Raw genomic sequence first — 16,119 nt, 5'->3', positions numbered from 1 at the left:
CTCGTGCTCTGCGTCTGGGGGATAAAAAAAACCTTATTTCTGACCACGTGATGATGAAACACTTCTTGTTCCAAAGGAGCACAGTTTATGCCCGAGAACTGGCTGAGGAGCTCTGGGATTCGTGAGCGCTCGCTTCCCAGATGTGCTGGAACACAGCAAGGTTGCAGAGAGCTGCCAACACTGCTGCTTGCTTTTGTAAACACAGAAAGGAAACGGCAGATAAATCAGGACACCTCCACTTCCCATCCACCTAGAGAAGATAAAGGACTCAGCGAGGGAACTGGGAAGCCTAATTATCAACCAGCGGTCAATTCGTCATCAAAGTGATTTAATTGAAAATGGATTGTTTTTCTTTTTTTCCCTCTCTTTTCTGTGAGTCTACGTGTGGCTCAGCAGTAACGGCACCCTCCCAATACACATCATTTGGCCAGCGACCACCTAGGGTACGTACAGCAGGAGCAACACAACACCAGCACTGATCAGAAGGAGGAAGACGTGGCCAACATTGGTGGCTCTCCCAAACGATATGTGGCACCATAAAGGCACATGTCTGGGGAGGCTTCGGAGATGTCCTTCATTAGCCCCAAGCTACGTGACAAGCTCAGCAAAAGCTGAAAGAAAAGCAGCTGGAAAAGATACAGGAGGAGCTACCACAGCTGGGAGGGACACAACCTGCCATAATGCCGCTGCATTTACATACAGAGCATCCCAAATCACAGAGCCATACATCAATCTGACACGTGCCTTCAGACAAAGGTGAGAGGATAGATAGGCAAGATGAACACAGCAGGTGAGGAAGAAGCATTTTTGGGGTGAGGGCAGCATCCTAGGCTCAGTAGTGAGAAAAGGGTGACGGGGGCAGCTCACAACAACTACAAAGATTGGAATCATAGGATCCCAGAATGGTCTGGGTTGCAAAGGCCCACAGTGCTCACCCAGCTCCAACCCCTGCTGTGTGCAGGGTCACCAACCAATAGACCGGGCTGCCCAGAGCCACATCCAGCCTGGCCTTGAATGCCTGCAGGGATGGGGCATCCACAGCCTCCTTGTGCAACCTGTTCCAGTGCGGATGCAGGATGTGCACCTTTAGAAACATAGAGGGAACACATATGCTTCAGCAGAACCAAAACTGAGAAATGTAAGAGCTCCCTTGCCTTGATTTTATAGGTTTCAGGGAGAAAATGCATGGAGATGACACAGGCTGCATTCAGCATCACATCCTGTGTGTCCAAAATGAAGCCTGAAACACCCAACCGCTGCAGGGCTGGGACTCCACTTCCAGGACTTACAGCAACCATGATGTCCTAACAAGAAGACACTCAAGCAGCAAAGCCTGCCTGCTTAACTCACAAAGAGAAGGAAAGAAAAGCTCCTGGAACAGCCTGGATGCGTGAGACCTCATGAAGATAAGCAGGCAATGCTTTGGAGGCCAAAGCAAAGCACACTCGTTCACTTGCTCTCGTTTCCTCTGACCTTTTGAGAAATACAACTCAACTAATCCACATGACCTACTTTTAACTCCAAATAAACCCAAAAGGCAGTTCCAAGTGCGAGAAGGATCTCGATTTGCATCCCACTCCATTTCCAAGCAGCGGCCAGGCTGCAGCTCAGTTCAATTACATCCACCAACAGAAATGAACCGACACACAAAGGCCGTTTCTACTACAAGTCAGTTACTTTCTCTTTAATTCAAAGAAAAGAATGGCATTTTAATAAATACTGCAGAAACATGAACCGAACGTACAAAGTGACTTCAACAATTAAAAAAAAAAATAATAATATGTAATGAGTGTCCTGTTTTATAACAGTTATAACTTATTTTCTTCCACAATATTTAAATACAAAAAGCACTTACCAGCTATTTTGTAATACTGCCCTAAGCGCACTGCTGCATCAGTCAGAAGCTTATTATGGTGGTAAAGAAATGTCTTTTCTTTTTGTGTGTGGGAAATAACTGGGATGGATTTCTTTTGATGGAAAAAAAAAGTGCTGGGAACTCAATGAGTTTTAATTGTGGTAATCCTTTGCCTTTGCAGAAGTCAACATGAACACAGCTTCAACACTTCAAAAATGAAGCATCATCCTTGGAAACAAACTGCTTGTTCTCAACAAGCTATAGCCACACCGGTTAGAGCTTACAGCATCCCCCTCCAGAGGAGCCATGAAGTCGGTCAGTAAACAGTTGTGAACGAATTTAAAGGCTGATAGATTTAATGTAACAACAGCAATCAGTAAGGGGAAAAGAACTTAACCAGTTCACCCACGTAATGCTTAAGGACTGCTGTCTGGATAAGTATATATTAGCCTTAAAGACTAAATGCTGCATCCGGTTTCCACTGGGGTTCCCCTTAAGGCGTCACAGTTCTTCAGACTCCATATCCTCAACAGTGCTCACCATGAGCAATTGAAGACCACCCCAAACAACCGCCCAGCAGTGGCTAACCATGGGTAACCTGGTCCTGCTGGCTCACCTGCAGACTTTCAGGTTTTTCCCCAACATCACTGCAGAGAACCATATGACAGAATAGCACTTCATAGCGTTTACAGAGGGCTCGATGTGGGAACCACCGGGCTGCTCCCCAGCTCTGAGCAGGAGCAGAGGAGGCTCAGGGCTTCCCCAGATGGCCAGTAAGGCTTAACGAATTGTGGTTGTTGTTTTTAATCTACGGATCATTTGTAATCATAGCTCTTAGCACCCTTCACTTGATTTCAGAGCTGAACCTACAGTGAAATAACCCATACAGTACACCAGAACTTGAGATCATTTCCACCTTAAATTACAATCACAAAGAGGAATTGAAAGTCAGGCTCCAAAAGGCAGGCAAGCTTGCCCCCCACATCCCACCTGGATCCATTTACTTCCTGCTGTGAGGGCACCTATTACACCAGGAAACCTCACAGGGCCGTCTCCATGACCAACATGTCACTATTCAGCTCGTGCAGCCATCTCAGAAAGGCAAAGCTCCAAACTTGTCACGTACAGCGTTTTCCTCTAGGTGACGTATAGGCCTTGGTATACTCTGCATCTCAACGATGAGCTACTACAAAATTAGATCATCTCCTTTGGAAAACCAACTACAAGGTCACAGGGATAGTTCCTTAACGAGGGCGTATTAATAACGTCTTCTTTAAAAAAAAAAAAAGCAAAAAAACATTAAAGTATCATTTTAATGAAATCAAAGCAGTAGCATCCGGGAATAGAGCATCGATAAAAGAAACAAGCACTGTCAATGACGTCTCTCTTCTCTGCGGTGGTTTTTTTTTTCCTATTCACCCTCTTTTTTTTTTCTCCCCAGCACATTCAAGTGTTCTCATTTTTGGCTTTTTCTTTTCCACGTACCATCTCCCAACGCCACCTCATTCAGAGCCATTTCTTCTCCCTGCTCGGTCTACATGCTCAGTTCCTAAGTACAGTCTCACACAACAGGTGAAGAGTCTCCTTTAAAGCACTGGCATAAGCACTCATTAAATACCACGTGGCTGCACACTTCATTGAGCCTCCACCTCTCCCGAATGCTCTCTTCCTCCTGCTCAGGGAAATCCAGGTCCTTCACATCACCGTGCAACTCTTTGCTTTGTCCTTTCTCAAGTCCGTAGCCACTGTAGAAAGTTCTGGCCTGCCGGGCATGTGTGAAATTCGCTTTGTTGCCCTCTGCGATTTGTTTCGTTTCACGTTTTTGTTTGTTTTATTCACACACGCCAAGGTGGCAACATGAAAAATGTCTCTGACACTGTTTTCTGACTGTAAGGCTGAGCATTCAATGTACGTAGCCGCTCCAATCTGTTTGGCCATATTTGCACCCTAAGGGAAAAAAAGAACACTCCATCATTACCGAGTTTCCAGGGAGCCAAAGCAAACCATACAATTACTTTTCAGCACTGTTTTCCATAACACAATGTTTTGTGAAAACCAAAAGCTTAAAGCTCGAGTACGACAGCCAGCAGCTAATTGTGCAAAATAAACAGAGCTTGGCTTCCAAGATGCAGTCAGGCGCTCTCTCACAGAGAAACACAATCTGAAAGAGGAATGATAACTGCTGAAATCCAGAACAGCACCAATAGGATCCATTCGGCAACTTCATCCCTACACGTGTGGAGCACTGAGAAAGGGGCAGACCTGGCAGCTTCGAGGGTTAAGGCTCCTATCTCCATGCAGATGATGTGTTCACACTCCTCCATAGGTTACTGAATGCCCCAGCCCTGGAGCAGAGCACCCAAGGGAAGCCCTGCTCACAACTCTGCTAAAGACATGAAGTTTATGGTAAAAAACCAAGCTGTGGGCTCCTGGGCTGGGGAAGAGTTAGATCAACTTGGATCTTGGGAATGGGCAAAGCTAAAATGGCTCTCAGTGGCTATGTAATCCTTCTTTTGTGACTGTAGGTGTATGAGAAGACAAAGCAGGGTATCTGCTCCAGCAGCACAACAAGCAATTTCAGCACACACCAGCACCCCCAAGTATCCTGTTGTGCATTTTGTTACAGGAAGATAACACAGCATTGTGTGCAAAATATGGAACTGTTTTAATGGGAATTTGCTTCTAAGGAAGTACTACAAGGAACTCCAATCTTCCCAGTATGTTACAACATCCAGCCACATTCCCAACGTGCCACTCCTCAAGTACTCACACACCTGAGATACAGGCAGCAGGACACACATCAGGTCAGTCCCTCCTCTGTGCTCCCAGCTGTACCAACCAGATTGATGGCACTAATCTAAGCAGACCCACATCTTCATTATGCATTATTTGCCTTCAAGTGATGCAGCTGTTTCCTTATCAGTTTGAAGTGGGATTGGCTGATAAAGGACTGTTAGCTGTAGGACCAAGCCCTACACTCTGTTTAACACCTCGACTCCTACTCACCCAAACCTATCTTACTTCCTCAAAAAACTGCTTGCCAGGCATAGCTGGCTGGAAATTGGTTGGCATATTGGAGACAGAGTGTCACCATCAACCAAATTCAACCTTCAAACAATTTCTTATGAAGTTAAGAGGAGCAGGGGGGAAAACCTCACTAAACTCTGATGCCATGTTGACTCAGCAAGGCAAGCCACTAGAAACTACTTGCATATCCTTACCTCAGATGACTTGATCCTTCCCTAGAACTAACTGGGGAGCACTGAGTGACTTCAGGCCACCTCTGTGCCCTGGTAACCAGGAGACATCTGACCAGGCTCAGGCTACGCTTCCCCTCTGCATGAAGTGCAGGTGAAGTTGTGCCCCTTTATTAAGTAGGGGCTTCACTATCGCATACCATTTCCTCTTTGGCTGCTCAGTAATAGCTTATGGCTTAACCCTTCCTAAGGAGCCGTGACTTTAAAAGGGATGTTAAGTCTTCAACTCCAGGTGACAAACCCAACTGTCAGTAGATTTTCAATTGCTACTTGTGAAAAACACCAGGCTTGATGGTTTTATGTTCATATATGAACTTGTGTATGTCCTAAGTGGCAGACAGGATTTCCTTTAAAGTTTCCAATATTTAAAGAAAAATAGTACAGAAAACTGCAGCTCCAAGGCTGAATGATATGAATATACATGAACACACAGAAGTGGGGTTTTTTAGCACCATATTTTCTCCAACCAAGAGAAGGACAATCAGGATTTAAGACACTCCTGAATCCTTTTATGCTGGGGTAATAAAAACTGGCCTTTAGTTTCCCTGCAAATGGTCTGAAATGGAGGGATGCTTACTGAGTCAAGCAGAGAAATTAATGCCAAAACCAGCATAAGCTATCACAACACAACACCCCGTGTCATATTTTAATTCAGATACTCAGTTCACGGCATCTCTACACACTTTCAAATTTAACATGCTGTAGGAGGCTGCATTATTAGTAATTGCATATTACGAGCTGCTGGTTTGGAAGATCTGAGGCTTTGGAGAAGACATCAAGAAATGCTCCTAATAAAGGATATACACATCAGCTAAAACTACCTGTGCAAGTAATGTTTTCACTCCCACATCCTGCTTGGTGCGTCTGAAAACCACAACTGTGTTTCTGCTGGTATAACAGACATGCAAGTAATACCAGGAAGTTTATCTTAGAACCCAGTTTTCCCCCCTATTTTGCCTTCTGCTCTCCTGTGGCCTCATTCTTTTCCTTTTCACTTCAGTGCTTCTGCCCCACAATGACTGGCTCCAGCCTTCTCACTTCCCAGCAACAGAGAACTGCCACTAAGGATTAAGATGCTTTCTGGATTTGCTGCCACCTCCACACGGAGCTGTGAGGTGTTTTCTCAAATGAGTATTCAAGCAATGCAATTTTAATGGGGTCAGATTACATGAAATACTTTTCATAACACTCAAGTCATGTGTGTAACCTTCAACTCAAATCTAAAGACAATGATTTGATCACCATTAAGTGAATGGGACACATGCCACACCTCTCACTTACCATTCTGGCTTTTGCAAGCACTGGAAAGCAGTACGTTTATTTTCAATTCACTTTAACAGCTCTTGAGCTAATAAAGCCACAGTCTTACAATGGTAAAGAATGCTCTTATCCTCCACCCCGAAGCACAAAGAATGGCACATACCTGGTCATAGGACACGGGTGTCTGCCTGTGATTGGAGAGTTCTACTAGCGTGCTTACATCCGTGCGCAGGTCTGATTTGCAACCAACCAAAAGCATTTTGGTATTCGGACAGAACTCCTGGATTTCTCCTTTCCACTGTAAAAATGCAGGTGGGTGTTATCACGGAGTCATTGAATGTTTAAATCCAAAGAAGCAGTGGGTACAAGTCCAAGTTTAATAAGTCATGACTTGTCTTACACAACAGCCACATTCACCTTCGAGCACATTTCTGAAGGCGTTAGTGCCAGCATTATCTGGTCAAGGATAAAATCTTACAATCTCCTACACTCACTCATTCCACTGACTTAGTAATCGAGACTGTTTACCTAAGTGAATAAAGGTTTGAAGTGCAGTAACAAACCAACCACACTGACTGACACAGGAGCCACGGAAAGCTGCTGTCACTGCCTTCAGTGGTCCCCCAAGGCTGAGCGAGGGGCGCTACTTGTATGACCACAAAGCACACGTTGCTATACGCTGGCTCATGACTGTGTCCTAACATCCAGAACTATAAGAACATGTCACAGGTCAATTAAGGAAGTCATTCAGACAGAGCTTGTAAAGCACTTTGGTGGTTTTTTTTTGCACATCCCAACCCCCATGCATGGTTACTTTGCAGATGCAAGAAAGCCAACAACACTGCAGCCCAATCTGACTAGGCTGTATAACCCCCAAAGATTAAGAATATAATTGGGCTTTGAAGGCATATTAACAAAAATCTCTTCCAGAATTAAGCAACAATACAGTAACCAACAGTAATGGTGAGAGATATAAGTTCCTGATGCTTGCTGGCACAAAGAGTAGCCTGAAGTGTTTTCTGCAGATTATTTACAGCATTGCACACCGCTTTATTCCCAGTGAAACAAGAAACACCAGCTACAGAATAAAAGGAACTTCAGGTCATTAAGCCTTAAAGACAACAGCACCAAGTTTGAGTCATGCTCAGTGACCAAGGGGAGGAACAGGACCACCTCATGAACACAGAGCTTGACTCTCCAGCTGCAGCTTTGACACAGGGAAAGCCAAGCTCTGAATCCTCGATCACTGAGCTGAAACATTCTGAAGTCTGGTGCAGAATTACATTTCTATGCTACTGCGAGGTTTTACAGCATCTTTGGAGGTTATGTCACTGGTTCCTTCTAGCTTAAGGCTGAGGAATTATGTGAAGTCCATGGCTTAAGTCCAAACTCCCTACAGATGCGTTTAGAACCATCTCTGCACCATGGCAAAGTTTCTCAGTCCCACCTGTTAGATGAATGTGATGTTAGGTAATTTCTTGCTGCACCCAGCACCGCCCTAAAAAAGTCACTGATGTCTAAGGGCCGAGGAATGAGAATTTACTGCACCCTTGAGCACCCATTAGATAGCTCTTGTTTTCAGTTGACGTTCATCCCTTTCAAATCAATGACTTCAAATTCCAGCAGTGCAGAGCACAGTCTGGTCTTCATTCCATTAAACATAAAAAACAAACTGAAGTTCCTAACATAGGAAAAATGACCAAACTTCAGAGCGTCAGAGAGCAGCTCCTTATCAACAGCTCTCTCCTCAAACATTTCTTAACACTTGCCTTTTTTAGCACACTGTCAAGAGTCTCTGGACGACTGATGTCAAAGCAGATCAAAACCGCATCGGAGTCCGGGTAAGAAAGTGGACGGACGTTGTCATAATAGGGAGACCCTGCAGGGAAACAAGGAAACATTAATAGTTTGTGTGCTTCATTTTCTGCAGTTGCTCATTCAGAACGTTTGGGAAGTGTTCCAGTGAAGGTCTTTACCAGCACCTTCTCCTCGGAGCTGTAATCATGACACATGAGACTGAGCTGCTCAATTCCCCTCTTGCCTTTTGCTTTTCACCTTCAAAAGCCACAGCCATGGCACATAGCTATGAGGGATGGTACCCTACTGGTTTGACTCCCACCCAAGGCTTGTGATGCAACTGATAACCAGGGAAAGGAAATCGTGTCAGCCAAGTTGAAATCTCAGCCTTAATCTGCAGCAACTTGAGAAAAGGCAATCCTAAAATGGCCTGGGTTGGCCATTCTCCTTCCAACCCCCTGCTGTGTGCAGGGTCACCAACCAGCAGCCCAGGCTGCCCAGAGCCACATCCAGCCTGGCCTTGAACGCCTGCAGGGATGGGGCATCCACAGCCTCCTTGGGCAACCTGTTCAGTGCGTCACCACCCTCTGGGGGAAAAACTTCCTGCTAAGATCCAACCTAAATCTCCCCATCTCACTTTAAAATCATTTCCCCTTGTCCTATCGCTGCCCACCCTCTTTAAAGCAGATTTCACTCCAAAAGAAATCCTTTATTAAATATTTAATGCGGATCATAACATTCCAAGTGCAAAAAACATCACAGAAATTGGCCATTTCTAGAACAGCTCTGGCCTAGAATTAAAGCAGATGCTCCAGAACTCCAAGAGGGCAGAGCCCAAACCCTGCATGCAGACCCACGAGTACATTCTATCTTAATGTCACACTGATTTGTAAACCAATATACGCTCGCAGTAAACATTTATGTATGGCCTGTAAAATGCACTCTGATCAATAAGAACAAAAGCTCATCTAGTCATCCGGAGGAGCATAAATAAGCTGCACGTTACACATCATGTACGTTTTACTTTGAGTGCCATTAAGGGATTTGCTGGTTTCCTTTCCATGGTGTGCAGTTATAACTGCACCTGCAGAGCCAAAGCTCTTTGTCGCATTGTATCTGGGGGAAAATCTTCCCTTCTCTGGAAAATTCCATTCTCTCAGCCCCCCTGCTCAGCCTTAACTCTGCTGTAGTTTATTAATGGAGCAGAACGAGATTCTGACATAGAAGGTGCATCAACATTTACATGGCTGAACAGGGCCAGGTATTGGACTGTAAAACACATCCCTGTGACTCCATGTGCACTTTCTGGTCATGCTCTCGCACACATTTTTCTTCCTCCACATACCAAACATAGAGCAGAGGCCGCAGGCCGCAAGCATGCAGCTTTAAGAGTCAGCAGACGTGACTTTGGGGGTTATCACCTAATTGTATCAGCAGTTCTCAAACTACCTCCAACTAATTGTCAGCAAGGTCTCAGAGGCTGAACACAGACTATTGACTGGATTAGAGGAATTCTTCAACTCTGCCAATGACAGACAGCTCCTGCTGCTGCACAGAGCAGGAATGGTGTGAACGGATCACAGATGACTTCAGTCGGACAGCTCTCATGGAAGGAAGGAGTCAAGAATCCCAGGAATGTTGTTTTTGAAATGAATGGTAACACATGGGGAATGAAGCATTACCAAACTAGGTAGCAGAAGGTAATTTGTTGAACAAGACTTATTTTATTCAAATGCTCATCTTCCTAAACGACGTCAATCTAACAAAGAGGCAGCTGTCAAAAGCTGCTCTTCAAAAGGCAGCAAGCAGCCTTCAGCAGCAACCAGCATGGCAGAATGAGATCTAAGCAAGCTGAGCCGACCAGAGAAGCGTTTGCTGGTAGATGCTAAGCAGAGCTTAGCTCAGGATGAACATCTCCCAATGCAAACTGTCCCATGGCTATCATCTCCAGCACCGCCATTACCGTGCCTCCATCCAAGGGAGGCTCCATCCTCCAGGGCCAGGCTCCCATCCGAAAGCCCCAGGCCAGGTTCCCAGCTCCAGGGAAGCTGCAGAGCAGTTAGCAGCCAGCAGGACAGCCCTGCAGCGTGAATCCAGCCCAAGTGCCAGCTCCCCCTACAGCCCCCTGCCTGCAGGCTGGGCACGGCACCTGCCTGCCCTGCACTCCTCCCCCAGTGCGGGCAAGTAAGGGCAGGAGCTGCTCCCCATCTTCAGGATCATGAACGCCTGGCCAAATGGCTGCTGGCTGGAAAGCAGTCTCAAAAAAGCCTCGCCCAGAAACTAATTCCTTACACACATACCTAACTTCTCACTCACCAGCCTTCAAGGACACAACGCACCATATATGTCCATCAGCGTGTATTCATGTATACATACAGCCACCACCTTCAGACCAGAGATTCCTTTTAGTGTGTCAGCTGGAGCTGTGTTTGTTTTGAGGGGTTTTCTTTTCAGGTTTTCCTTCTGAGCCTCTCAAATTAAAAGACGCTGAGCTGAGCGTGTGTACTTTTACAGGCAGCGGCCTCGCTCAGATGCAAGCTAGGAGGGTTTGATAGGAGCGTTTGACACGCTCTTTTCCTCGGGGTGGTGTGCTGCAGAACAAACTGGAAACGTTTAAAGCACTCAGACCGCAGCACCAACAAAAGAAGTTTCCCAGTCCCATCGGAGAGCAATAACTGAACGTTCATTATTGCGCAAAGAAAGAGCGGCTCCGGCCCTCACTGTGCAAGGCTATTCAATCCCGCATTTCATCACTTCACCCAGAAACCCTCCGAACAGAGGAATCTCAGGAATGAGGCTCAAGTCTGAACAGACAACTTGAACGCAGCCCAATGGGGCTGCTCAGTCCTTTTCAAGTGAAGTCTGCAGATCTGAAACCATGCCAACCCTAGAAAACAGAAGGAGAATGCAAGGCTACAGCCATGCTATTTGTGCAGAAAACCGAGCGTACTTGTGTTTGTGATTCACTCCTTACCAAATAAATCTTTTTTTTTGTCAAGGACAACACGGATGATTTATCAGTTCTATCAAGGAATTGCTGATAGTGCTGCAGCTCATCTCGTTTTGTGGTGGAAGGATATTCCAGCTGCAATCCCTGATTTTATCTCTTTGGCAGCTTAAATAATCTAAGCCGAAGTAATTAACACAGTAAGAAGGCTCTACTTCTCAAATCTCATGCTGCATGCAAAGCACTGCATTGTTCAGCTTTTAAAGCGAATTAACCCCCTCTATCAAGCCATTCGGTTGGCTTTAGGCTACAGGAGTTAGCAAAGTTTAGGTTAAAACACTGCTGTCTTAATGTGTGACAAACTCGTGGCTCAAAGTGAATCCACGCTTTGCTTTTCTGACATCTTGGTGCCACTCTGAGATGCTGGATGAGAGCTGGAGCTCTGTCTGGAGGCGGCTCAGCCCACATCCCTCCTGCAGAGCTGGACCTCAGCCTGCCTCGGGCCGGAGGGAAACCTTGGGAACAGGCAGCGTTCAGCTATTTGCACACCAGCAGCACCCAGAAACAGGCAATACTGCACTATTTGCAGCCATCGGGCGCTCGTCTTTGTTGCCTTTTGGACTCCAGTCAACTGAAAGAACAACAGATGAACAGCCGTGCTCCCACTCCCAGCTCCTCAGGCTTACTAATTATCAGCTCCACAGCAAGCACCCAACACCGCAGCGGCAGCTCCAAGTGGCTGATTCACTGCTGATGTCTTTCCTCCTTCTCAATTCACCTTCCACCATTCTGGAGCAAATGGAACCTCTCCAGCCACACAAATATCCCCATGTTCATAGTGTTTGGTGTGCTGACCTTACCGTACCTCTAACAGAAAACAGCACTGTCAGTCTGGTTACGGATCCCACCATACTCCAAAGCAGAGCAAACTACCAAGGCCAATTAACACCCTGCTAACACGAAAGCAGCAAAGCACATGGCTCAGCACAGCCAACATGCAGGTCAGCTGGGAGGCAAGAACACTGTTTGGGCATATCCTTGATGCTTCTTACTGCCAGAGACAGGGAAACAGTAACTCCACATCTTTCAGATTCCTTCTGACAAATGCTTCAACAAAAACACCTTTCAAATCAGCTTTTCATATAGATGGGATACACTCCATTCAAACTGCAGGGAAGCTGACTGGATTTAAAGCTCTGCATATCAAAAAGCCATCCCCTTTTTTTAATGGAAGAAGGCAAGTAACACTGAATCATGAGCGCATCAAACAAAATGCATCTGATACAGGATTCCTAACGTGCTCATAAGCCTGAAGAGCCTTCTCTCAAACACTGCAAAAGGAGCAGAGCTGCCAAGCAGCTCAAGACTGCCATACTGCATTACCACCAAGTGGAATAATTTATGGTGGAGTTCTATTGCAACCAGACATTCCTGCTCTGAAAAAAAAAAGAGAAGGGGTTGGTAGTCCAAAAACCAATTGAAATTCAAGTTGGCAAGTACTTCCTTTAATGCTGCGGTTCATTTAAATCCTTATGACTTGCAGAACTAGACTGTACTAGAAAATACTTGAATAATGAATCTTCCCATTCCACTCCTACTTACGAGTGTTTTGTCCCAGATCTGTGTGGATACAACAGAAACTTCCTAATAAAAGTACAGCTTCCTTTCAAAGTTCAAACTAATCTGCACCCACTTTTCACCCTTTGCTGTCACAAAACAGAGGAATAAAAGCCACCAGGTGGGCCATTAACTCCCTCCCCATCCCATGTTGCAATGGACATTGTCCACCATCAGCACAAGGCAGCTACAAGTCATGTTTTGAAGTTAACTACATCCTGGGCTGCTTGGAAGTCATTAAGCCATTTCTTGTAATTCAGCAGAGAGCTAGGACAAAGGCTTGTAAAGAATTAAATTACCGAGAACTAAAGATAACGCTGCAACAGGATCTTATCTCCTTATGTCTCTTATCTGGTGATGATGGTGATGTGATTTTGCATTGGGGTGATCTGCCCTGTCTTCCCACAGTCAACAGGAAGAGCTGCTTAGAGACTTCAGCTGCAGAATCCCACAACCACCAGTCCGAGCATCGCATCCCTCAACCATTTCCTCTTTGCTTTCAGCCTGCAGAGAAGTTAACCACTTGTTCTGGAGCTGCCAAATTGTCTGTGTGTTCCAGGATGGGCCTGAAAGCATGACGTGCACATGCATTGGTTTGCAGGTGCTTCTCTCCAGCTTTGCCATCCCTTTTGAAGTGCCACAGGATGCTTCATCACACGGGTGTCACCAGCCTTTGACATACAGATTCCAGACCTTTTGCAAGTCAAACAACCCACGTGTTGTATTTTAATAACTAAAGATAGAAATTGCCAAGGAAAAAAAAACCTTCGCCAACTATTAAAAATTAATAAGGCCTTACTCCACAGAGTTTGCTACCACCGGTTTAGTCATCAGCATGAAAGCTCAAGCCAGACACAGTCGAGAAGCATGAAAGTCTATCTTGGCAGAAGATAAAATAAAATCTGTTTGGAACTCTGCTGATAGTGAACGTGGGCACAGAGAGTGCCTTTTCCCAGTAATCATGTTGCAAGCCTTCAAAACCATTTCCTGAACAGCAAGGGGAAAAGGCAACTCACAGTCTACATTCCTTTCCTGCAAAGGGATTAAAATCTCAGTTTCTGCTAAGGGGAATGATTACTTATTTAGATGGAACCAAAGTGTCTGATTTCAACATACACAAATCCTGCCTGGAAAATAAAGGGCTTTTGCATACTCCCAAGTTGGTTTTTTTTTTCCAGCTTTTTCTTTTCACTCTCTTCAGCAGAGGGAATGCTGCTCCATGCCTCTTAATGGTCTTCTTGTGTCATTCACCCCTGAGTGATTGTGTGCTCACCTACTGATTCTAGCACATAAGGAAGGATGGGTGTCCTCAAAGGGAGCATATAAACAGGAGGGGGAACAGGGGGAACGGCTGTTTGTGAGGGTGAGCAGTGGCAGGACAAGGGGGAATGGTTTCAAACTGAGACAGGGGAGGTTGAGGTTGGATCTTAGGAGGAAGTTTTTCACTCAGAGGGTGGTGACGCACTGAACAGGTTGCCCAAGGAGGCTGTGGATGCCCCATCCCTGCAGGCATTCAAGGCCAGGCTGGATGTGGCTCTGGGCAGCCTGGGCTGCTGGTTGGTGACCTGCACACAGCAGGGGTTGGAGCTGGATGAGCACTGTGGGCCTTTGCAACCCAGGCCGTGCTGTGATTCTGATATAATTCCCTGCACCTCCAGAGGGCCAAGGATGCCACCCGACCCAAAGCCTTTTACAAGAGCTGGAAAATTTGCTGTGTTTTGTCAAAGCAGACACTAAGGAGCCTACAAGGAACTCAAGTATCGGCAGGCTTAAACCAGTACGAGCAGCGATAACCATCCCTTTGCTGTGGCAAAGGCTCAGGGCAAAGTGAACCTAACGCAAACATTACCGTCCTATTTGCCTTCCACCGAACACTGACAGATCTCAGCTAACAGACATTCGTCCACACCCTTCCTTTTCCCTCTCCGAAGCCTGCCGGCACACCGTCACGTACAGCTAGGCTAGGCTATAAGCCCCAACCTCCCACAGTCCGCGCCTCAGCACAGCGGAGCCCAGCCAGGCGCAGCCGCCGCGGCTCCCCGGCACAGCGCGGGGCTGCGGGGCGGGCTCGGCCCGGCTCCTCCCCGCCCGCCCTGGGTGGCCGCCCGGCTCCTTCCCGCCCGGCCGACTCGTGCTCGGCCCCGCACACCGCCCCGATCCCGGACACCCCGCCGCCCTGGGCGCTCACCGGAGGTGTCCCACAGGCTGAGCTCGATGCGCTGCGTGTCGATCTCGAAGCTGGCCGTGTAGTTCTCGAAGACGGTGGGGACGTAACTCTGCGGGAGAGACAGAGCGCCGCGCGGTCAGACCCGGCACCCGGACAGCCCCAGCCCGGCCCCCCAGCCCGGCCCGAGCCCCGGCGCACCTCGGGGAAGCAGTCCTTGGCGAAGACGTGGAGCAGCGCGGTCTTGCCGCACTGGCTGTCCCCCACCACCACGATCTTGCACTTCACGTTCTGGTTAGGATCCATCACCGCCTTGCTCGATAACTTCTGACTCGCTCTTCTTTCCTTCATTGATCTCCGCTTAGTATCCCTCGACCGGCCAGCGCAAAATCAAAGAACAAACCCCGATGGAAAAAAGAAATAAAATAAATAAACAAAACCAGGAAACCCCGCTGGTAGTGGCAGAGACGCGGGACGAGCCCCCGCTGGATCCTCCCGCCCGCCGGTCCCGCGTAGACTGCTTTGTCCCCCCGCCGCCCGCCCGTATTTATAGCCTCGTCCCCGCCAATCACCGCCCGCCGGCAGAGTTGGCCACGCCCCCTCGCCGCGCGCGCTGCCGGGGCAGAGCGCCCCCTTGGGGAGCGGCGCGAGCGGCGGTGTGAGGAGGGGGCTGAGCGGCCGTGAGGGGCAGGGGCGGACGGCGAGGGCAGGGGGCTGTTGTGCCTGTGGGGTGAATAATCTATCATCCGTGCCACAAACAGAGCCCGTGTCTGGGCTGAAACACGAGACACTCCTAACGCCTGACATAGAAAAGCTTTAACATCTTGTAGGTGTTTAACTGCAGGCATTTACCTCAGTGATGCAGGTGGGGCACGGTCCCAAACATGGCGTCCGCGGCCATATCCAGGTGTGCCGCATGCTCAGCTGGCCGCATTACAGGCTTCCCACACAGCCTGGGACCTGATTTCTGGTGGGAATTAGGAGCAGAACGCTGAAGTTGGTCGGCTGTGTGTTATTAGGTGGCCTCAGGGACACACAGGTTTTCACCCCGGCTTTTTTACATGAAGAGCAGCTCATTTTGGTACATCTGCGGCCTCCGTCCATCCCTATCTATGAAGAAGCTCGAGGGAGACGGGCTGGTTCAGCCTGGAGATGAGGCAGCTCCGGGGAGACCTCACTGCAGCTTCCAGTTCTTGGGGGAAGCTTATAAACAGAAGGGAGA

General features: G+C 47.5%; 1 protein-coding gene across 1 annotated transcript; it reads right to left on the bottom strand.

The window, feature by feature from the left end:
* Positions 1–1,651: 1,651 nt before the first annotated feature.
* RND3 (Rho family GTPase 3) lies at positions 1,652–15,416 on the bottom strand. The gene is made up of 5 exons (XM_072342384.1): positions 15,099–15,416; positions 14,922–15,009; positions 8,142–8,251; positions 6,536–6,670; positions 1,652–3,802 (listed from the first exon to the last, which is right to left on the bottom strand). Exons 1-5 carry the CDS (start codon positions 15,246–15,248, stop codon positions 3,551–3,553), a joined length of 735 nt encoding a protein of 244 aa, XP_072198485.1. The 5' UTR covers positions 15,249–15,416; the 3' UTR covers positions 1,652–3,550.
* Positions 15,417–16,119: the final 703 nt, after the last annotated feature.

Source organism: Excalfactoria chinensis, chromosome 7 (assembly GCF_039878825.1).
Source record: "Excalfactoria chinensis isolate bCotChi1 chromosome 7, bCotChi1.hap2, whole genome shotgun sequence".
In the NCBI taxonomy this organism is placed as follows: Eukaryota; Metazoa; Chordata; class Aves; order Galliformes; family Phasianidae; genus Excalfactoria; species Excalfactoria chinensis.
This window is presented reverse-complemented; position numbering and strand designations above follow the sequence as displayed.

Bases quoted from the DNA above. Each gene is read 5' to 3' on its own strand.
- RND3 (XM_072342384.1), bottom strand. From the start codon at position 15,248: ATGAAGGAAAGAAGAGCGAGTCAGAAGTTATCGAGCAAGGCGGTGATG. The intron at 8,252-14,921 runs GTGAGCGCCCAG...GTTTCCCTGCAG, and splicing joins CAGCCTGTGGGACACCTCCG to GGTCTCCCTATTATGACAAC. The intron at 3,803-6,535 runs GTATGTGCCATT...TTTTTCCCTTAG, and splicing joins CACCCGTGTCCTATGACCAG to GGTGCAAATATGGCCAAACA.